The sequence below is a fragment of the Balaenoptera ricei genome, chromosome 15 (assembly GCF_028023285.1).
Source record: "Balaenoptera ricei isolate mBalRic1 chromosome 15, mBalRic1.hap2, whole genome shotgun sequence".
NCBI classification, from domain to species: domain Eukaryota; kingdom Metazoa; phylum Chordata; class Mammalia; order Artiodactyla; family Balaenopteridae; genus Balaenoptera; species Balaenoptera ricei.
The window spans coordinates 59,672,781-59,695,549 of NC_082653.1; the positions used below are offsets into that span (position 1 = coordinate 59,672,781).

At 49.5% G+C, this 22,769-nt stretch overlaps 1 protein-coding gene across 4 annotated transcripts in view; it reads left to right on the forward strand.

The window, feature by feature from the left end:
- Positions 1-22,769, forward strand: part of CLEC16A (C-type lectin domain containing 16A) — a 209,345-nt gene that overhangs the window by 69,434 nt on the left and 117,142 nt on the right. For all 4 annotated transcript variants that reach the window (XM_059898662.1, XM_059898664.1, XM_059898663.1 and 1 more), the window contains exons 12-15: positions 3,583-3,683; positions 16,801-16,923; positions 20,498-20,607; positions 21,386-21,430. In XM_059898662.1, the coding sequence (XP_059754645.1) occupies positions 3,583-3,683; positions 16,801-16,923; positions 20,498-20,607; positions 21,386-21,430 (379 nt within the window). The remainder of the gene's footprint in view (positions 1-3,582; positions 3,684-16,800; positions 16,924-20,497; positions 20,608-21,385; positions 21,431-22,769) is intronic.

Sequence of the window (22,769 nt, forward strand, 5' to 3'; positions counted from 1 at the left end):
GCCGTGGTATTCACCCCTTGGAATGAGTGACCGAGGCGTGGCACCACCACCCCAAGCACTTTGGTGCTGGGCCGCGTCCTAACGGGTGTGGCCTGGTACTGGCCGCTCCTGGCCATACTCTGCTGTCCCCAGAAAGGATCCCCTTGGGGAAAGCGTTTGGATTTCATTCATTTGCTGCCGCCACGTGCACCACTGTCCGTAGGGCCTGACCTCGTGACTCAGCCTGCACGACTTAATGCTGGATTTAATGCTGCTGTCCACCTTCAACTTCTTGCCTGATTGTTCATTTCAGTGATGGCTGCCCAAACTATGTCCTCTGAAAGCTTCCAGATGCCACATTGCCTGCAGCCTTGCTGTAGCACCACCCCTTCCAGAAGGAATTGGGTGGAGGGCTGCTCCTGAAGTTGCAGCAAACTGTTAGGAGGGCTTCTTCATCCTTATCAGATGGCCCTACTGCGCAGATGCCTGCGATAACCTCCTAATCCCATCTTAGTGGTAATAAATGCACAGCAACATGGTTTCTCTGTCAGCCTGCAAGGCATTCACTTCCTGAACTCTCACGGTGGGGTGGATGAAACACACACACACACACACACACACGCATCCTATTTATTAATGCAACTTAAAGTGAAGACTCGAAGCAGGCTAATTTTTTCCTCCGCGTCTTGTTTATCTCTTTCTTGACGCGTGTTTCAATTATCTAACAGACAGGATTAATTTTTATCAGTTGCACAGGGGAGCCACTTTTAGTTTTGGTTAAATAAAAATCATTGCAGCACAATGTGGGCCGTCAGTTGTACTGACAAGGACCTTTCTGACTTTGTGTTGTGACAACAAAATGTGACACCTGAAGCTCTGAAAATTAAGAAAATCATTCTAAACACAGAAAAGGAGGGGGAAGCAACCTTTAGGTGCTTGCACGGCTTTAATTCGAATATGAATCATTGAAAAACCAAAAATGACATGTCGTGGGGGGTGCTTAAGCTAATGTAGGCGCATCTGCTTAATAGAATATTAGCGGCTGCTTTTCCATGAATACTGCCATGATGTGTTCAGTTTCTTAGGATCTAATAAATGGAAACAGCACGTATTTTGCATAGTATGGTAATACTGTAGCTTTCCTAAAGGAGGAAAAATACCCATGTAGTGTCAAAAACAAAAAGTCAACCGACCAGAAAGTTACGTTGGAGTGTTGGAGTTGAGACTTCTTTTTTTCCTGAATTTTAGTGAAGAGAGGGGTTTTCTTAGAGTTGATTGAGATTGTTTCTTAATTTTCGGTGACTTTGGCATCTTCTACCACATGGTTCATAATGGAAGCTGATCCTGTGTCTTAAGTTGGGCCACATGCAGATTTGTGGCCCCCAGGAACTCTGGACAGGAGCTGCGCTGTGCTCTGAGACCAGGTGCCAGGGAGAGACTGGCCCTCGTGGAGAGTTGCCAATACCTTTGCAAAGGTATTGAGTTGTTGGCTGTCAGAGACACAGCCACGGACTTCTGTCCTCTCACCTCCTGCACTGAGCCAGGAGGAGGGCACTGAGGATGAGGGAGGGGACAGTTTGTCCTTGACATGAATTGGATCTTGACATTGGTCTGCTTGTCCAAAGAAGCAGCATAGTACAAAGTGGAACTGTCCTTATATTCGCCATACACTGTGGGCTATATCTGCATTCATGGTTAAATATAGGCTTAAGAAACCAGAAACCATTCACAACATTCTCTCTTTTCTTTTAAAAAAAAAAAAAATCCTTTTAAAATTTAAAAAGTAATACATATTCAGAAAATGTAAAACTTGAAAAGTATAAAGAAGGAAAAAAAGCTCTCCATAATTCAAAGGCAGCTGTTATTAGCATTTTGGTGATTTCCTGCCAGTCAGTTTTCAATGCCAATATAGTGGGAATTCGGCCCTTCTTCCCCCCAATAGCTTATACCCCCAATAGCCATGTATATTACTTTTTAGTCTTGGTTTTCTCTAATATCAAACCCCAAGCATCTTTTTCACTTTATTGTACTCTTAGTAAACAAAATTCTAATGGCTTCATAATACTTCGTCTCATGAAAGATGGTATATCCACTCAGCCCTCCCTCTGCTACTGGGCATTTGGTTATTCTTATTATTCCCAAATGACAGTACAGTCCAAATTCCAAGCAGCTGGCTTACAAGAAAGTGTTTTATACTTTATCCTGCTCTTACGTTTGGAAGCGTTATTGCTAGGGGCTTAGAAAAAAACAGATCCACACATGGCAAGACTATTCGCGCATTTGAATGGTGATGACAGATCTGGGGCTCCAGAGAAATAGAGCCTGAACGTAAATGTTCCTTAAAAGTTTCTTCCTTTAATTTCTGTGTGTCACGTGCTTGTTTGAAATGTTATGACAAGTGCGTTTCACTGCTTCTGCATTTTTCAATATAATATTTTGAATCGGTGATACATTTGTGGAGTATCAAAATTCAAAAAAGTATAAAATGTTATGCAGTGAATAGTCTCCCTGTTTCTCTGCTGCACCATCTCGCCCCCCCCCCCCGCTCCCCCGCCCACTCAGCGGTGTTGACAGTAGCTTGTGTCCTTCCAGGGGTAAAGTGTGCCCTTGGTCACTCATTGAGTTGCTGTGCTCTCTTGGCTTCAACCTGGCATCCGGGAGCAGCCGCAGACAGTCATGGGATCAGAGCCTCCTGCCTACAGGCCAGACCTGTGCATATTCTAGTATCCTCGTGTTGAAGAGTCTTTCCGGGCCAGGCCCTTCACCTGGAAGGGCAGCATTCAGGGTGTTCAGTTTGTGATATTTGCAGCCACTCTATAGATCTCACCCACAAAGCATCAGGCGAGAGACTTCCTATCGATCCCTTCCAGTCCGGGAAGGTCAGCCCAAGAAATCACTGGGCCAGGACCTGCCAAAGTGAGATCTTGGAGAAGTGCCCTTGGAATACTCAAAGTAGACATCCACAGCAGCTCTCATGTATGAGCACTTTCCACCCTGTGCCTGGGCCTGTGTTAAATGCCTCTCTGTTGTCATTTCACTTGAATCTTCACAGTAACCCCGAAGGGTTTAATCCCCATCTTGCAGATGGGGGAAAGTTTTAGGTAACGTACCCAAGGGTTTGCAGCTAAGAAGAGGCAGAATCAGAAGTCGAACCCAGGCAGTTCTTGCTCCAGGGTCCACATTCTAAAATTGTTCAGACTTGTTGGTGCCTTGTCTGCTATTGTGAGTCTATCACATTGCCCCGTTTTCTTCATTCTCTTGTCACTCTTTGAAGTGATGATGTGGCGTGTCCATTCTCTGTCTGCCCACTGGCATGGAAGTGCCGCAAGACCAGAGACTTGGTATCATTTATCCCCAGTGTCTGGGACAGCGGGTGAACGATGCTGAGTGATTAAGCGGTTGGTTCGTTCCTTAGTCGGTTTATCCTGGAGACGGCAGCTTCGCACGGGCGGGGCCTGCCTCTCAGTCCCCTTTGTGTCCTCCAGGCCTGGTGCTGGACTGGGCACACGGCGGACGCGCTGCATGCTGGCGGTGGGGCTGTAAAGGGCTAAGGCAGCTGCTTCCCGTGTGCAGGTGAGGCTCATGCGTGCCCCTCTTTTCCAGACCCTTCCTGGATATGGTGTACCACGCCCTGGACAGCCCAGACGACGATTACCACGCGCTCTTTGTGCTCTGCCTCCTGTACGCGATGTCTCATAACAAAGGTAAGCTGCTCAGCTTGTCTGCCTTCAGGGCAAAGGAAAGCTGCTTTCCTTGAAGAATTTCCTTTCTGCTTTTGGCAGACTCCCACAGAACTTCTCTTCAGCCTCGTTAGAATTTCTCAGGAGCTTTTCTACAGACTAAAGCCACAGGAATCGGTTACTCAGGCGGCACGGGGCTGGGGCGGGCAGAGGGGGAGTTTCAAGTGTTGACCGTCCAACCCAGCATGACTGTTCGCACTGTGGTTTGCTTTCAACCCCTTGGTTTACAACTGACTTAGGCTTCCTACCTCTTTCCTAACATCAGAACAGAAATCAGTCAAATTGTAATCTTGGTTTTGCTATTTATAAAAGTTGATGTGCTGTTCTGGGTTCAGAGCTAAAATAGACTCTGAGTGGATTGTGTGGAAGCGTAGGTTTCCTTTCTGAAGAAAGGTGTGGTTCTCTGGCTTCCCTTGTTGAGGCCGAGTGGTCAGGATCAGACTCCCGCGGAGCTGACAGATTTGATTAGAATCCATTCATTTACTTCCTCTCTGAGAACAGTCGCTGGTGTGTGTGCCACCTGGCTTGACACGGGCAAGTTCTCAAAGCACCACATCAGAATCTCTTTGAAGAAGAAATCAAGAATATTCCTTCTGGACCCTGCCAAGCGCTGGGCTTGGCATAGATGAGACTTTGCATCAAGTTTTGTTTTAGTAGGTTTTTCATAAGCTTATTGGGAGGTAGTTGGAGGTGGGTTTTACTAAGACAGCCTGTGGCTGGAGTCATTTAGAAAGCACTCAACATAAAGTATGTACTTACTCTTAAATCATTAATCATGATAAATAAGTTGATTAGTGGCAAAAGGAAATATAGTGAAAAAGGCCTCCTCTCTCAAGTTTGTCCTCCAGTTCTCTTCACAGGCAGTTCATGTTAACAGTTTCTTGTGTGTCTTTTTAAAGATATCCATGCAAACCCAAATACAAGTGTATATTATTTTATTTATGTGGGTTCCCCACCCCCTGCCCAACATGAATGGAGATTCATTCTTTATTGTCTCTTCTGTGCCTTGTTTTTCTCACATAGTCATGTATCAACATGTCACTTCCCATCCCCATAGAACTGCCTCGTGCTTTTTAATCCTGTGTCTGTGCCATCATTTATTCCGCCATCCCCTTACTGAATGACACTGAGTCTATTTCCAGGCTTTTCCCACTAGAGACAGGACTGGCCATGATGGCTCTTCTCCTGTATAAGTCATTGTGCTCACACGCGAGGGTGTAGATCTAGCCCGAGACTTTTCTAAAAGATGCACAGCAGGCTCCGAATCCTCCCTCCACAATCTCGTTCACTCCAGTGGTTTCTGCGACTCCCTCCAGCTCCTGCCTTGGTGACTGGCACACGGGAGCCCTCAGTTACTGGGGGTAAACAGAACTCCAAGCCTGACTGGTGGGAGTTGGTCCCACCCATGGATCGCCTGCCATTCCCCCCACCGACCCTCACCTTCCAAGCCCGCCTCACTCCAGCCCTGCAGTCTGAACTCCTGACCCTTGCACGCTGGAGACTTCTACTTAGGTGACTGAGCTCCACTTTGAAACAGTCTGTCTACACCACACTCATCCCCCCAAGATATACCCTGACCTCATCACACTTCCTTCCATTTCTGGTTCAGTTGAAATTGCCAGCCAAGGTTGAAACTGCCACGACCTTTAGCTCTTTCCCTCCTTTGAGCCCAGCATTTAGTCATCAGGTGTTGTCATTTCTCCCTCTTCAGCCTGTCTGATCAGCAGAATTTAACTGAGCACAACTCAGTGCCTGGCTCTAAGTGAGGTGCTGGAGGCGAGAACCAAAGGCACGAGAGCAAGAGAGATACTGAACACGTCATCCCAGTGGCCATGATCACAGCCTCCCCGAGGGTTCAAACACACGGCCATTTTATAATCCATCCTCCACAGCACTGCCGGGTGATTCTCTGTAAGACTGTGTTGACCGTGTCCTTCCCCTGTTCAGAAACCTTTGGTGCTTTCTTCTCTCCCTTGAACTCCAGTCTCCTGTACCTGCCATTTTGAGTATCTGGATTGCACCCACCATTCTAACTTGACCTGATTCCACCAACTTCCCTGTCATAAACCCTTGGCTCCAGCCCAGGGAGTCAAACTTTACTACGCAGTGATTGAACTCTTGCATGGAGATAAACTTGCAGTGGCTGTCATGGTACTCACTGAACTCTTTAATATTCTTTTGGTTGCAAGGCGCAGAAACCACCTCACATTAATTTAACTAAGAGAGAGAGTCTTATAGGAAGGCCCCTGGGGCAGCTCGTGGGATCCAAGAAGTTGCCGAAAAGCCGAGGGAAGGGCAGGACCAGCTCTGGGGACTTCCCTTAAGGTAGATCGTGTTGTGAGCCCATCAGATCCCAGGCAGGGAGTCTGTCTCTGTTCAGGTTTCAAACTGTTGGGCAAGAGATCTCATTGTTCCAGGCTGGTGATATGTCTAACTCTGGCACAGTCAGTTATGGCTGGGGGTTGGGTGGGTGAGAGTCAGGGTCACATAGCACAGAGCTGGCTCCAGGGGTTTCAGCTCTGTGTCTGGAACTGCTCCCAGAGAAGGGAGCTTCTTTGGAAGCCTGGCAGCCACCCCAGTCAGAGCCAACACGTCTACCTGTTCTTGGCTGATCTGCCACCTTCTTGTATCCATCTGTGTTTTTTCCTGCCATTTTCTCTGCCGTAACATCACCACCTATTGAAATTCTGCTCAACTGTCAAGGGTCTGCTGAGAACTCACCTTCTCCTGGAAGTTTTCTCTGATCCCTTCAGGTGATACTCACTCTGGGTTAGTACCGCCTCGTGTGGCAGGCACATTTTATACTTTGCTGGATTTGATTTGCTAAAACTTTGTTAAGGATTTTTGCATCTATGTTCCTGAGTGTTATTAGTCTGTGGTCTCCCTGTAATTCTCTTGTTTTGTTTGCTCTCAAGTTATGCTTACCTTACGAAATAAATTGGAAAGTATTCCCTCCTCCTGAATTTCTTGGAGGAGTTTTGGTAGAACTGGTATTATTTCCTCCTTTACTATTTGGTAGAATTCACCAGTGAAGCCATCTGGGCCTGGAGTTTTCTTTGAGAAAAGGTTTCAAAGTACTCAATTTCTATAGTAGATACAGGACTGTTAAAGCTTATCTGTTTCTTCTGTTCAAGTTTTGGTAGCTTATGTCTTTCAAGGAATTTGTCATTTCATCTAAACTGTTGAATTTATTGGCATAAACTTTTTTTACTATATTCCTTTATTATCCTCCTCTTTTTTTTTTCTTTTTTCCTTTTTTTTCGGTCGTGCTGTGCAGCATGTGGGATCTAAGTTCCCTGACCAGGGATCGAACCCATGCACCCTGCAGCGAAAGCACAGAGTCCTAATCACTGGACCACCAGGGAATTCCCCTTTTATTATCCTCTTAATGTCTGTAGGATCTATTAGTGGTGCCCCCTTTCTAATTCATGGTATCGATAGTTGAGGTCTTCATTTTTTTTTTCCTGATCAGTTTGGCTAGAAATTTATCAATTTTATATTAATTTTATTGGTCCTCTCAAAGAACTTTCTTTTGGTTTCATTGATTTTTTTCTCTGTTGTTTTTCTGTTTTATATTTCATTGATTTCTGTTCTTTATTTCTTACCTTTAGATGCTTACTTCAATTTTAATTTACTCTTCTTTTTGTAGTTTCTTAAGATGGAAGCTTAAATCATTGATTTTTTTTTATGCTACTCAGTTTATTTTATTTTACTTTTAAAAATTAACATACAATAAAATTGACTCATTTTGTGTGTAGTTCCATTAATTTTAGCATATTTATGGATTTGTGTGAACACTACTATAATCAGGTGTTACGCTGTAGTTCTATCAAACAAAAAATTCCTTCATGCTATTCCTTTTCAGTCATACCCTCTCCATACCAGTCATTGAATTTTAAACTTTTCTTCTTTTATAAAATGTGAGTTTAATGCTGTACATTTTCCTCTAAGCACTGCTTTAGCTGCCTGCAGTAAATTTTGATATATGTGGTTTAATTTTTATTCAGTTTAAAATATTTTATAATTTCCCTTCTGATTTCTTTTTGTCTATTCTATCATCTGTGTAATTTCTAGCCATGTTTCTATTATTGATTTTTCTTCCGGTTTGATTTTAGGTTATATTTGTTATATTTTCCCTTTTTTTTTTTTTTTTTTTGGCATGCCTGATATTTTTTGATTGGTTGACAGTTACTATGAATTTTATGTTGTTGGATGCTGAATTCTTGCTTCCTTTCAATAGTTTTGGGCTTTGTCCTGGGACAGGGTGAAGTTACTAGGAGTCGTTTAGGTCTTCTTAGACGCTTGCTTTTAAGCTTTGTTGGTGCTAGTCCAGAACAGCCTTTAGTCTCTGGCTCACTTGGCCCCAGTACAGAGGCCGTCCCCTTCCAAGGGCTCTACTTGATAAGCCATGATTAGGTAGTCCTTCCACGCTGGCCGCTGGGAATGTGAGCTCTTCTCAGCCCCGTGTGAGCTCCTGGGGTTGTTCCACCTGCCTCCTCCCAGCAGGCCTTTCCCTTTCCTCACCTGCATGCACAGGGCAGAACTTAGCGGGAACCTAAGAAGGAACCCCCTCGCCGATCTGTGCAGCTCCCCCGTCTCTGCTACTGTCTTGTATCAATTCCAGCCGCTTGGCCTCTCTGAACTGCAGACTCTGCCTTCTCACCTCAGAGAGACCGTGAGCTTTGTTTGGGTTTTCTCTGTCAGTGGTGAGGCCTGGAAACTTTCCAGACAGAGACCTGGAGCAATCACTGGGCACACTGCCTTAGTTTCTTCTCTCTCAGGATCACCCTCCTATGCTGCCTGTTGTCTTGTCCAGTGTCTCGTAACCATTGTTTTAGATGGTTTGCCTTTCTTGGCTGGAAGTTGTAGCATTTAAAAAATAAAGTTTTATCAAGGTATAATTGATAAACAGTGAACTGCACATATTTAAAGTGTACAATTTGATAAGTTTTGACACATGTATACACCCATGAAACTATCACCACAGTCAAGTCAGTGTACGTATCCATCACTCCAAAAGTTTTCTCCTGCCCTTTGTCTCCCCTCCGTCCCTCTCTTCTCCCACCCCTCTCCCTAGGCAACTCTGAACTGCTCCCTGTCACTATAGCTTGGTTTGCACTTTCTAGACTTTTATGTAAATAAAATTGTGCGATAAATACTCTTTTTTTGTATGGCTTCTTTCAATCTGCATAATTATTTTGAGATTCGTCCATGTTGTTGTGTGTATCCGTGGTTCCTTTCTTCTTATGTTTGAGTAGTATTCCCTGTGTGAATGTACCACAATTTGTTTACCCATTCATCTGTGAACGGACGTTTGGGTTGTCTCCAGCTTTTGACCATTACGAACAAAGCTGCCGTGAACACTTGTATATAAGTCTTTGTATGGACGTGTATTTCCATTTTTCTTGGACAAATGCTGAGGAATGGGATGACTGAATCATATGATAGGCGTGTGTGTGTTTGTTCTTAAGAAACTGCCAAACTGTTTTCCAAAGCGAACGCATGCGCTTACATCCCACCACCAGTGCACGAGGGTTCTGGTGTTCTGATACCCTCACCAGTGGGTGGCACGACCACCTTTTTTGTTTTAGTCATTTTAATGGGTACATAGTGGTGTCCTATTGTGGTTTTAATTTGCATTTCCCTAATGACTAATGACGTTGAACAGCTTTTTAAGTGCGTAGTCTGCCATCTTCTCATTTCCTTTGCCCGTGTTTTAATGGATTGTCCATTTTCTTATTGTTGAGTTTTGAGAGTTCTTTATATTCTATATACAAGTCCTTTATCAGATGTGTTTTGCAAAGATTTCCTCCCCGTCTATGGCTGGCCCTTTTCATTTTCTTAACAATACCTTTGGAAAGGCAGACGCTTTTAATTTCCATGAAGTTCCCATGGCACTTTTTCATGCTTTTGCTCCGCGTGTTGTCTCTCCCACTCTGGACCGCCGGGCCTCTGAAGGCAGAGACCGCGTCGCTCTCAATGGCCTCCTGCAGTACTCAGCTCGGCGCCTGACACCCGGTCAGCGCTCAGCCAGAGCTTGCTGACTGATTGCCTCTCAGCCGAGTGGCAGCTCCCCCGCGCTGCTCTCTTCCTGGCAGCCGGTGCTCGGTGCACTCGGGGCCTCCGCAGGCAGGGTGCTGTTGGCGGGGGTGGGGGTGTCCAGCTCCAGAAGTCCAGGGGGCACGTGGGTGAACACTTCGTCTTACGGGGGGCTGGCTTTCTGAGCGGGCTTCCTTCCAGGAGCCCCGCCGTGTGCTGGGGAGTGGAGAAGTGCTGGCTGGCTCACCACGCCCCTTCGTCCACGATGTGGCCAGAGAGACGACCCTGCCGAGGTCCTGCTGGGGAGCCCACCTCTCTTTCTTCCTAAAAGAGTGGGACTCCGTATTCGAGGGAATTTAATTCCTTCTTCCACTTCCTGCTAATGCTTTTCATGTATTTACTCATTCAGCCTTCTGACAAATATTTCCGAAGCCCTTCTTAGATGCCAGGCACTGTGGTTAATATTGAGAACACAGCGGTGAACCAAACAGAGATTTTCCTGGTGGCGAGTGTGGCTGCTGCAGAGGGAGCAAGGCGACAGTGGTGGAGGAGAAGGCAGCGTGACGGGTGTGATCTGTGATTGTGGAGGGAGCCAGGGGTGGTGGTGCAGGGGTCACTAGCTTGGGTGGTCAGGGAAGGCTTCTCTGAGGAACAGACATCAGAGCTGAGGCCTGAAGAATGGGAAAGAGTCGGCTCTGCAAAGATCTGAGGCAGGAGTGCTCCCGGCAAAGGGAACAGCCTGTGCAAAGACCCTGAGGTGCAAAAGACCTTACAGGTTTGAGGAGCAGAAAGCAGGTCAAGGTGAGGCTGACCAGGTGGGCAGGGACCAGATCGTGAAGGGCCTTGAAGGCCGCAAAAAGGAATTTAGATTTTATTCCAAGTGCAGTGGGAAACACCTAAAGGATTTTTAAGTAGAAGAGTGACATGGTCAGATGGAAATTTTTGGAAGATTACCCTGGCTGCTGGATGGAAAGTCGGTTAATGGGGGTGGGGGAGTGAGTTGCAAGGGGGAAGGCTGGGAGGCTCGTGAGGAAGCTGTTGCAGTAGTCCAGGCAGGGATAACGTAGACTGAATTACGGCGCATTGGCCGCGGAGATGGAGAAAAATTGGAAGGTTTTACGATACGTTTTGGAGCTACAGCCAGGACGAGCTGATGGACTGGATGTGGGGGGTGAGGGAAAGGGACGCTGGGGCAGCTGTGTGTGGCCATTTACGAAGACAGGGAGACAAGGGGAGGCGTGGGGCCGGGGGCGGAGACTTCTGCTTGATTTGGGTGGGAGGGGGCACCACGGCAGGAGTCTGTGTGATGCCCAGGGCCCTGCCTCCTGCCACTGTGTGACTGGTGGTGCCATTTCCAGAACCAGCGAGTGTGGGCTATGAAACAGGTTGGGAGCGGAAGCTGGAGAGCTCACGTTCAGCACCCTGAGGCCCAGGTGCCTGGGGCACCCCCAAGGGAAGCTGCCGCTTGGTGTATGCTCCAGTCTGGCCTGCGAGCACAGGTCTGCATTTGGTGGGGGCCGTTTGGTGGCGGTGGGTGGGTGGGTGGTTTCTGTTTTGGTTAGGCAGCAGGCAGTTCGCTGCACTTAACCTTCAGCCTCTCTTTTCCAGACCCGTGCCCTCTAAGCAGGGCCCCTAATGAAATGGTCTCTTTCTGATAGATTTTCCATCATAAGACAATTTTAACATAAAAGCAATGTTAATAAAAACCAAATGTTAGCTCAGGCCTTCCAGTAAATCATAATAGATTAGATGCTGCACCGAAATGAATATCGCGCAGTGGAAAGGGCTGACCGGTTGGAGGAAGGCTCTCGCTGTGATTCCGTCTGGCCCCGTGGTGAAGGCTGGTTCACATCTGTAATAGCAGATGCAGCCCTCTCTCCTTTGTCGAGTCTGCAGGGCCCTGGCCCAGGGGAAGGGGAAGGGAGGTGAGTTTTGCAGCTTCGTCTTCCTAAAGGCTCCCCTGCTCCACCCACTAGCCCTTCTGCTCCCTGCCCCCTCCATTTATCATTGTTTACCCAAGAGGAATCTTGGGCTTTTTGCTTTTTGTGTTTTGCTGAGAAGTTACTGGAACATGGATGAGAGGTATGGGAAAGGTTGAAAGGTAACAGGATAAAGGGAGGCTTTTGCCATGCGGAGAGTTGGCAAAATATCATTTTGGATCTCGACTGACACATAATCAGAACTGGAAGTACATTGGAAATTGGCCCAACATCTGGTTAGCTTTCGAAATAGTTGGTCTATAGTCTTCCAAAGCTGGCAGTGCTTGTGTGACTCCAGCCAAGGAGACCGAAAGAAAGAAAAAAAATTTTTTTTTTAGTTTGTTTATTTATTTTTGGCTGCATTGGGTCTTCGTTGCTGCGTGCAGGCTTTCTCTAGTTGCGGTGAGCGGGAGCCACTCTTCCCTGCAGTGCGCAGGCTTCTTGTTGTGGAACACAGGCTCTAGGCGCACGGGCTTCAGTACTTGTGGCACACGGGCTCAGTAGTTGTGGCTCGCAGGCCCTAGAGCGCAGGCTCAGTAGTTGTGGCACATGGGCTTAGTTGCTCCGCAGCATGTGGGATCTTCCCCGACCAGGGCTCAAACCCATGTCCCCTGCATTGGCAGGAGGATTCTTAACCACTGCACCACCAGGGAAGTCCAAGAAAAAAATTTTTTGACGATTATTTTTACCTGGCACTATTGTGGTCTCTTTAGGCAGGTTTGTCTGTCTACTTCTTTTTATGTAGCTTTGGTCTGGGTCTGTTCTACCCTTGTCCTGAATGGGGGTTTCCACTAAGGAGGAAGAATCTAGAACCCAGAGGGGAAGCTTAGGATCTGGTTACCGACATCACGGAGCCACTCCCTTCCCTTCTATTTGGGATTCTTTGAATTAGTTAGTTGGGAGTTTGGCCCCCGCCAGTCCGCAGCCCGGTGCTTGTAGGGTGGGAGTGATGGCAAGGGAGACCCGTTCTGACTCACTGGGGCAGAGCGGGATCTGACCCCGGTGGGGCGGAAACGAGGGAGCGTGTGGTCTGCTGGAATCTGGACGTGCGAGCGCGGCTTCCCGGGCCGTGTGAAGTGCATCTGGGTTTCTCTGGAATTTGTCTGTCACTCGGCACTTAGGGGGTTGAAGCAAATAGGACAGTATATTATCTACAGTGTTTATTTCAGTCAGAGGGAAATGGCTGGCGAAGGAACTCGATCGGGTTTGCAACAAAACCTGCTTCTCAGTGACTGGAAACCTGTGTGTCTGTGTGTGTGTGTGTGTGTGTGTGTGTGTGTGTGTGTGTCTATGTCTATCTGTCTGTCTGCCTGTCCATCCGTCCGCCTGCACACGTGCCGTTTCCCTTTCACATGCATATCATTGTCATATTGTCACACTGACCTTGTTCATTCACAGCTGTCAGCCACTGTTTTGTTTGGACCCAGAAGAATGTCTTAGAGGCCATGGTGGGAAAAAGAGAGAGACAGGGAGGGACCGAGGCACCTGGCCGAGCAGGAACTCTGGGGAAAGAGCGGAGACGCCCAGAGGGTTCTTTACAAAGTCCTGCCATGTGTTGTGTGGAGTGGACCCTGCCCTCTGCCTCCCCTTGGCTGGTGGTAAAATCTACTGCACATAGGATGCGTTGCAACATGGAGTCTGTTTTGGGAAAGTGCTGGAAGCGGGGAGATCACCTTGAGTGGCCAGGGGGATGGGGGCTGCTCTAGAGTTGGCCATGACAACCAGATCATGTCACCCGCTGGCTGCCCTCCAGGGGTCCTGGCATCCAAGCCGTGTCTGTCCCTCCCCTGGCTTCTGCCTCATCACTTCCACCCAAAGCCCCGACCCCGCTCTCCCCGAGTTCTGCCCCTTGGCCTGGCAAGTCCCGGTCGTCCCTGAGCATCTCATCCTTCAGAGTCCAACCGAGCTGCACGTCCCCCGCGCCCCCGACAGGCAGCTCAGCGTGCCTTCTCTGGGCCTTCTAAAATAGCTTGATGTTAGCTTCGGTTAGTTTGTTTTCCTTTCCGTCCTTTTGTTCTTTCATTCTTTCTTTCCTCTTATAACACAGCTGATATAGAACTACATTAAGCCATGTTCAAAGTAAAAATTCCCATCAGTGCAAGGTAACGACAGGTAACTATTGAACGTGACCGAGTGCTGCTTCTTACTGCGTCCTGACAGCAACCCTGGGACGGGCAGTTTCTGTAATTATTCCCATTGAACATGTAAGGAGGCTGGGAGTCCAAGAGGTAAGTATCAAAACAAAATTCCTCCAGCACCTGGCACCTGGCTCTTTCCCCTTCCATCCCGGCCACAGTGCAGCAAGAACCCTGGGAGAGAACGAGCCCAAGGGCACGAGGAGGCCCTGCGGGGCTGGCGGTAGCTTTTGTCAGACCAGAGGGCAGGCCCCTCTCAAACTGTTGCTGTGGTCAGCTCACCACACAGGGGGTGCCACCCCCTCCCCGTCTGGATCCTGTCCATCTCCGGAATCAACCTAGTTCTAACTGGGCCTCTAACGTGGTCTGTGACCTTGGGGACGTGACTTAACATCTCTGGGTCTTAATTTCCTCACTAAAGGAAGAGGTTGCATTGGAATCTGGTCCTGTGAAGTCTTGAGGTTTTTCAGTCCCCCTGGGTCCCCCGCTTCACGGAGGGTGGAGCTGCTAGCCGAGGAAGGTCAGGATAACCTTGGCAGGTTTTTCTTCCTGTTGAGAAAAGATTTTGCCACAGATTTCCTCATTTTTTTTTTTTTAAAGTGTCTTATTATGTTCTAACGTCTTTTTTAATTTTTAATTTTATTTATTTATTTATTTATGGCTGTGTTGGGTCTTCGTTTCTGTGCAAGGGCTTTCTCTAGTTGTGGCAAGTGGGGGCCACTCTTCATCGCGGTGCGCGGGCCTCTCATTATCGCGGCCTCTCTTGTTGCGGAGCACAGGCTCCAGACGCGCAGGCTCAGCAATTGTGGCTCACGGGCCTAGTTGCTCCGCAGCATGTGGGATCTTCCCAGACCAGGGCTCGAACCCGTGTCCCCTGCATTGGCAGGCAGATTCTCAACCACTGCGCCACCAGGGAAGCCCCAAGATTTCCTCATTTTTGACAAATTCTAAGGGAGTCAGGGCAATAATAGGCAAGAGACAAAAAAGGGAACTCTCCATGGAAATTCAAGAGCTGGTCCGAGTCTGTCTCCCAGGCCCTGCCGCTGCCGCTGCGTTCCCAGGGGAGCCAGAAGCTGGCTCCTCGCACCGTCTTCTTTGAAGTGGGATGACGGATGGGGGGTCATGGAAGTGGGTGATGTGCCAGGCAGGCCGGGGAGCCATTGTTTTCCCCAGAATCACTGACTGACAGTTCCCAGAGGGCCAAGAACGAAAGGGTAGAGAGAGATTCACACAGTGTTGACATTTCTGGAAAAAAGCAAATGCCAGAAAGATTCAGTTGATGTCCTTCTTGCCATTTAATAAACCAGAATGCTTCAGAGCTAGACATTTAGCATCAAAACGAGATACAGAATCCACACGTCAAATTTTCATCACAGTCAAATTTTTTGATGAAGCCACATCGGTGCGGTGTGAGAGGGGGACCTGCTCACCTCCAGCCCTCGGGCCGCCTCCACCCGTGTCATCTCCTTGGCATGACTTAACCTCCGGTTCGGAGTTGGAAGGAATTCAGTAGCGCAAGATATATTGTTATGGTTTATTACGTCAATGTGTGAGTGTGGGAGTTACTTAGAATCCAGACAATCAGCTCCTCACTGCTATCCTCCGCTATTTTGTCAGGGTTCTAAATGAAGCATCATCTAGTACTCAAGGGGCCGTATTTCAAGAGTTCCCAGAAGTGCCACCATCCCCCCTTTTGTAGAATAACTGGAAAAGACGTGCTTCAGGCACAAACAATCCTTCCAGCTCCCCAGGCGTGGAGCAAGTGAAATGTTTGTTTCTGCGAGCTTTTCTGCAAGTCTAGTTTTCCAGAGCTGGGCTCGGCGGAAGGAGAGGGATTTGGAGCACTGCCTGTCCCACACCTGGGCTGGCGAAGTGACCCCAGCAGGTCGTCCTGTCACCCTGGCCCCCAGGTCCTGCTTTAGGAAAAGTGATGCTCGGTTCAGTTAGACTCTGAGCGCGCCCTCTCTCCTTTCCCAAGCCCCCCACCCTCCCCCTCCCCCACCCCACCCCGTCTCATCTTTGTCTTTGAAATGCTGTTAGATTTCCCTGGAGGAAAAGTGATTCCTCTGCCCCTTAAACGTAGACCCGCTCTGTCAGTTTTGTCGCATTTGCGCCTTTCTGTGAGCCCGGCACGGGGCTGCCGCCTCTGTGCTTCCCACGCAGGGGCCCAGCTCTCCAGTTTGGTGTTAAGAGCTGGAGATGCAATTGGTGGGCACAACTGTAGGTTCCTTTCCGTCTGGTCCGTTTCCCCCATTGTGGGACGGGTCTCACACAGGGGTGGCCTCGGGGGGCGCGCAGACCAGCCCTGAAACGGCAGCAAAGCCCGCAGTGCCAGAGTTTCTCCTTTTCCCACCCCCTTCCCACTCCTCTGACTGTGCCCAGGAGCATGTCACAGTCGGGCTAGTGTGACCTCAACACCTTTCACGTACCTGCCGATCGCCCTTTCTAACTCAGAGCAGGCCTCGGGCCACAGTGAGTAGCCAGTCAACAGTCTTTGGCTGAAACATAAAAACTTTGTTACTGTTGGTATCGCAGCCATGCTGATTTCCCATTTGCAAGTAGTGTTAGAAAATGTATGTTTTAGGGAATTCCCTGGCGGTCCAGTGGTTAGGACTCGGCGCTTTCACTGCCGAGGGCCTGGGTTCAATCCCTGGTCGGGGAACTAAGATCCCTCAAGCTGCGTGGTATGGCCAAAAAAGAAAAGAAAAGAAAAGAAAATACATGTTTTAATATATTTACTTAAGGTCCAGTTACAGAAAACTCTGAGGTGAGTCATAGTACAGGCAGCACACGGTCATGGCAGGAATCACGAAGACGGACCGTGTACGGCCGAGGTTGAGGAAGCCCCGCTCGAAGGGGCCTTTCAGGACATGGAGGGCACTCGGTATGGCAGCTGTGCTTACAGCCGGCCCCTTCTCTCCGTTCCAGGCATGGATCCTGAGAAACTCGAGCGGATCCAGCTGCCGGTGCCCACTGCGGCCGAGAAGACGACCTACAACCACCTACTGGCTGAGAGACTCATCAGGATCATGAACAACGCGGCCCAGCCAGGTGCCCGGGCGTGCGGGTGGTTCACAGGGGTGGTGGAGTTACGGGGACCAGGCCCCGCGCTGGCACCAGGAGCCCTGGCTTCTAGATCTGGCCCTGCTGGGAATCCAGGCAGACCTCAGCCATTCCCCTGCCACATACCCCTGTGTCCTGGGCCACCCAGACCCCTCCCGTCCAGCTGTGTCTTCATCTCGGGGTCTCCTCCTCTTTCCTTCCCCCATGGTGTTTGTGCCAGACCCTCTCTTTCTTCTTCCATACTCAACCCTGCTTTGGTCAGTTTTGCCTGTGTCTGCAACCCTCCTCTTGGGGTGGCCCAAGGCCACATTTGAGCATGAACTAGGCTGAGAGTGTGAGTGAGGGGGAAGGTTGATAATACGAGACGTGCCCGGTGTCTGGCACGTGTCAGCCTAGTTCTGAGGTCTTGGCCAGCACCGACCTGCAGCCACAGTAGGGGCTAGAAAGAGCAAGTGGAATGAACTAGCACAGTGGTTCTCAACTGGGGGCAGCTTTGTCCCCAGGGGACATCTGGCAATGTCCAGGGACATTTTTGGTTGTCACAACTTGGGGAGGGGTTGCTCCTGGCATCTAGTGGGTAGAGGCCAGGACGCTGCTAAACATCCTACAGTGCACAGGACGGGCCCCCACAGCAAAGGATTATCTGGTCCCAAATGTCAATGGTGCTGAGGCTGAGCAACCCTAATTGCAAGGCAGGGAGAGAGGCCATCGGGGCGTGAGTGAGTGCGCAGGAAAGGGCCGGACGGAGATGCAGCCTGGTGGAGAGAGAGCCGCTGAGCTGAGTGACCAGGAGCCGTCCAGGGGGTGGGCCCCGGTCAGGCTCAGGAGAAGGGCAGCGGTCCAGGGTTGTGACTGCAGCTGAGGACCTCAGAATCAAGGGGGGTGGTGGCCAGAAGCACAGTGTGACTGCTGCGGAGTGAGTGCAGGGGCTTGGAGAACCGGGTCCAGGGCCTAAAGGGTATCGGTAAACTCAACAAGTGTTTATTGAGTGCCTCCTGCATGCCAGCCTCTGTATGCGAGGGATGAGGGTGTAGGAAGTAGGGGACAGACGTGGATCCTGTCCTCCAGGAGCCACGGCTGGGGGTCTGTGAAGTCCCGGCAGTCTGGGACTCCATGTGGAGATGGAATGTAGACCTCAGTGTGGGTTCAGGGCCAGAACTAACACTGTGGGGCTCACAGATGGTTTTTAAAGTCACAGGAGGAAAAAAAAAAAAAAAAGTCACAGGAGAGGAGAGAGGCGTGTCTAGGACTGAGCTCTGGGCCACTACCGATCTCTGGAGGTGACACAGAGGGGGAGCCAGCTCCAGAGCCTGGGCCAGGCCCCGCGTGGGAGGGGGAGGGCCAGGAGGAGTGTGTCCTGGGTGGCAAGAAAGATGTGGGTGGCTCAGGACCGAGGGGCGCTCGGTGGAGTCAGTTTCCACGGGAGGTCTAGTTGGGGGAGGCGGAGCACGTTCCTGAGGATGGTGGCCCAGGACCGGTTGGCAGGAGCTGCGTGAGCTGGACGTGCCTCGGTGATGGGGAAGGTGGAGCATGGCCTGGGTGTTGGGGAGGAGCCTCCACGGTGGGGAGGATCAGCAGGCCCCCTGAAGACGGTGTATTTCTGAAGAGAAGAGGTTGGGGCAGCTCAGAGGGACGATCTGGAAGCTTCGATGAGGCCTCAGGAGTTTGCTGCTCCCTCTGTTGCCCTGGAGAGATGGGCCAGCAGGAGGAATACTCAGCAACTTGGCAGGAACTTGGAAAAGAAGAAGGGTCTTGGTGGAAAATCACCGTCCGCTTGCCTGGAGGCAGCAGGAGGGGCGTTTCTGACCTGGCCCACAGCGTGGCTCCGCGGAGGGGCAGGCGGGAGTGAGACTGTGCTCCGGAGAACTCCTGAGCTTGGAGGAGGGCGGGTGGGCGCTGCCGGGCCTGGGCCGCGGTGCAGAAGTGGTGGTGGGGCTGGGCCCGGGAGGACGGCCGAGCTGAGACTAACCAGCCTCTGCCCGGGTGGCCCCTGGGGTTGTGTCGTGCTTAGGAAGGCCTGGTTTTGCTCGTATGTAACCAGTTCATTTTTGGGCAAACAGATTCCCTCTTCTCACCTGTTTGCCGCCCTACCCCCACCCCCGCCTTAACACACACACACACACACACACACACACACACACACACACACACACACACGCACGCAGCATTACAGGCCAGCCAAGGAGGTGTGCAGCGGTGTGTCTGCCTTGAGTTTTTCCCCAGTGGTCCATCCTGGTCCCTGTTGTTTCCAAGACCTCGGAGATGTGGCCTAGAAACTACCCCCTCTCCTGGCCCCTCCTTCCACGTGGAGGCCTCTCCCCAGAAATGAGATTAAAGGCTGAGGGGGAGTTTGCTAAGAGCAGGATGCCCTTCAGTCAGGCGGTCACGGGTGCTTTCTAGGGACGATGCCAGATGTGGGTTTTGGCATTCAGGGCACCTGGAGTCCACCACAGCCCAGGGTGAGACTTGGGACAAGCCACTTCACTTTTCTAAACCTCAGCCTTTAGAGCACCCATTGCAGTGGGGTTTTAGAGAGACTCCTTGAGGGAGCGTCTCTAAAGCATCCAGACCATGCCTGGCTCACAGCAGGACAGTAGGCTGTGTTAGTCAGAACTTGGTTGCAGTTGACAGAAACCCAACTGAGACTCGCTGAGACAATACAAACAAACAAACAAGACTGTTGGCTTGTGTGACTTCACGTCTGTTGGGCGCTGGCTTGAGGCACAGCTGAGTCCGGGGCTCGAACAATGTTTTCAAGCCTGCCTTTGGGCTCTGTGGCCTTCTGCCTTGGCCAGATGCCTGCCTGCAGCTCCCGCCACCTGTCGGGCTCTGGACTTGCTGTAGGAGAGACGCTGGGCAGCCTGTTGGAAGGGAGGACTCAGGGTTCAGTTTGTAGAGCACGCTGGTGAGGTGGCCACTGCGGACTGTAGTGCTCGGGCCATCAGGGCCCCACCGCTGTCCCTGTCCTCTCCGCAGCCCAGCACGAGGAGAGGGTCTCGAGCCTGGTGGTTCCAGCAAGTTGTGGAACTGAGCCTTACTGGCTGTGACTGGCTGTGACTGGCTCCCTTGCTCGCCCCCTACCCAGTCACTGTGACCAGGGGGCTGGATGGCCCTGACCAGCCTGGGGGATGTGCCCACCCCTGCGACAGGGGAAGCAGGACCAGCTCCACCCAAATCACATGACCGAGAGCAGGGCTGGTGGCTCTCCAAGGGAAACTGGGGGTGCTCGTCCCTGAAGAAAGGGAAGGAATGCTGGACAAGCAAAGTGACCGCAGATGGCCACTTTCTAGGCCTTCAGTAATAAGTAGTTACCCATTTTTCCTGCCTCCCCTCCCTCCATAAGGGGACTTTGGGTAGCATTTGGTACAGGCGGTTTTGATGAAAACATTCAATTGTAATTGATTGGGAAGGAGGTTGGCACATGGGGGTTCCCTCTGTACCCCCACTGGATGTCGGGGGACCTGCCAGCTGACCTGCTGACCTCCAAGTCGGGAAGGCAAGAGACTGCCTGTGAGGGCGTGCAGCCCGGGGTGCGCGCGGCTGACCCTGGTGTGCTCTGCAGATGGCAAGATCCGGTTGGCGACGCTGGAGCTGAGCTGCCTGCTCCTAAAGCAGCAAGTCGTGACCAGCACAGGCTGTATCATAAAGGACGTACACCTGGCCTGCCTGGAGGTGAGGCCCCCTTCCTCCTGCGCCCGTGCCCTGGGGGAGGGTAGGAGGAGGTCTTGGGAAGCTGCTGCATCTGGTCCGCAGCCCGGTCCGCAGCACCACTGGGAGGAAGCTGGGCCCCAGACCCCTGCCGCCCCCTCTACCCACTTGCTCCCATGGACCTGCCCTTCCACTGAGATGGGCCCGAGAAGCCCACTTAATAGTGAGTTTTAGTAGTTCTCTTGTATTTGGCTCTGTATTTGTCTCCAGGATTTTTTCTTTTTATATTATGGAAGTTTTATACGTGTACAGATACACATTTATTTATTTATGGTTTATCGTGCCACTATGTTCATTCATTGTTTTAAATAGCTTTCATTGTTTTCCCTCTTATTTTCCATGTTTATTTTAGAAAGTTTAGAAACTACAGAGAGGTAAAAGGTAATGATAGTTGACACTTCGGTGTGTGTCTTTCCAGATACCACATACACTCACACACATGTTTACAAGTGAAGTTTTCTTTTTATAAAAACAGAGTCATCAAGGCCATATTGTAGAACCCGTTTCTCTCATGTAACTGTGTATCAACAACTTTCCATGTCATCACATTGAATCGTCTGTCCTTTGCCCGTTTTTATTTTGAGCGCCTTCTCCCCCACCCCCTTATGAAGAACCACTTTATAGATTAAGATTATTAGCCCAGCATATGTCTTATATAGACTCAGACTTTAGAATTTGTGATTTACCCAACTCACTCGCCTCGGTAGACCTGCCCCCTCACACCCTCCCTCTCTTTTAACAGGGAGCCCGAGAAGAAAGTGTCCACCTGGTGCGGCATTTCTATAAGGTAAACTGCCAGAACTCAGGGGTACAGCAGTGTGTGTGTGTGTCGTATAAACCAGACTGTAGTGTCTTCAGTTATTTCTTACACCCTATGGGTCCTGAGTAAAAATGTTCAATTTCATCCTCTCCGGAGCAGTGGTCTCTGCACTTATCTGTCCATGCTCTTGTATCAGTACAACTTTTGAGGACTCACCCCTAGTATGGGACTGTTTATTTATCAATTATATATGAATTTGTTTATTGATGAATTTACATGTAAATGATGAATTATATACAGATACTCATATGACTAAATAATACATATGAACTTACGTGTTCATGAATTACATATGCTTATACATATAAAATAACTGAATTACATATGAGTTTATAAATTATATGTATGTGTAATATTTACATACATGTACAGGCAGACCTCAGAGATACTGTGGGTTTGGTTCCAGATCACCACAATAGAGCAAATTTCACAATAAAGAGAGTCACGCAAACGTTTTGGTTTCCCAGCGCTAATCAAAGTTGTGCTTACACTGTACTGTGGTCTGCTAAGTGTGTGATAGCATGGTGTATAAAAAAAGGTACATACCTTAATTAAAAATACTTTATTGCTAAAACATGCTAACTATCATCTGACAACACAGGGTTGCCATGGACTTTCAATTTGTAAAAAAAAATTCAGTATTTGTGAAGCAGTAAAACAAAGTGCAATAAAATGAAGTGTGCCTGTGTGCACATACAGGCTCTAAACATTTATCATGAATTTAGTGAGAGCTGGTAAAGGACCACCGTAACTTTCAGTATTTGGAAAACTTGTAGATCTGTCTTCAGTTTCCAGATGATTCGTTTTAAGATACTGCATTGTGATGGTTTTGTTTACCTCTGTTCTTAAGGCATAATATAGCCTTAGGCAAGGCTCATCATTTGTCAGCAACAGTGGATTAATCCATATGCCAAGCGGGCTTAGTAGTTTCTGACTTTTTGGCCTCCACATCACATCTCTCCAGATCCAGTGAGTGGTGGTTTGCCCTTGTACTCTGGCTGATGAAGAGATCCTCCCTGGAGGAGGAAAGGCGTCGGCCCCGCCCTTTTCTCATTCACTTGCACTGTTATTCATTGTTTGTACTCTCCTTAAACTGCTGTGAACTAGATACATATATGCACGGGAATCTTTTTCTTTGTAAGAAGCTTTTTAAGCCACTGCCCATTATTGTCAGTGTTCGTTGAGATAAAACCAGGTCATGTAATCTGGAAGTGTACCTCGCCGGGATCAGATGATGCCACGCAGCTGCAACACGGTGGACGTGCCCAGACAAGGGTGGCACCACTGTGGGCCCCACGCACCGGGG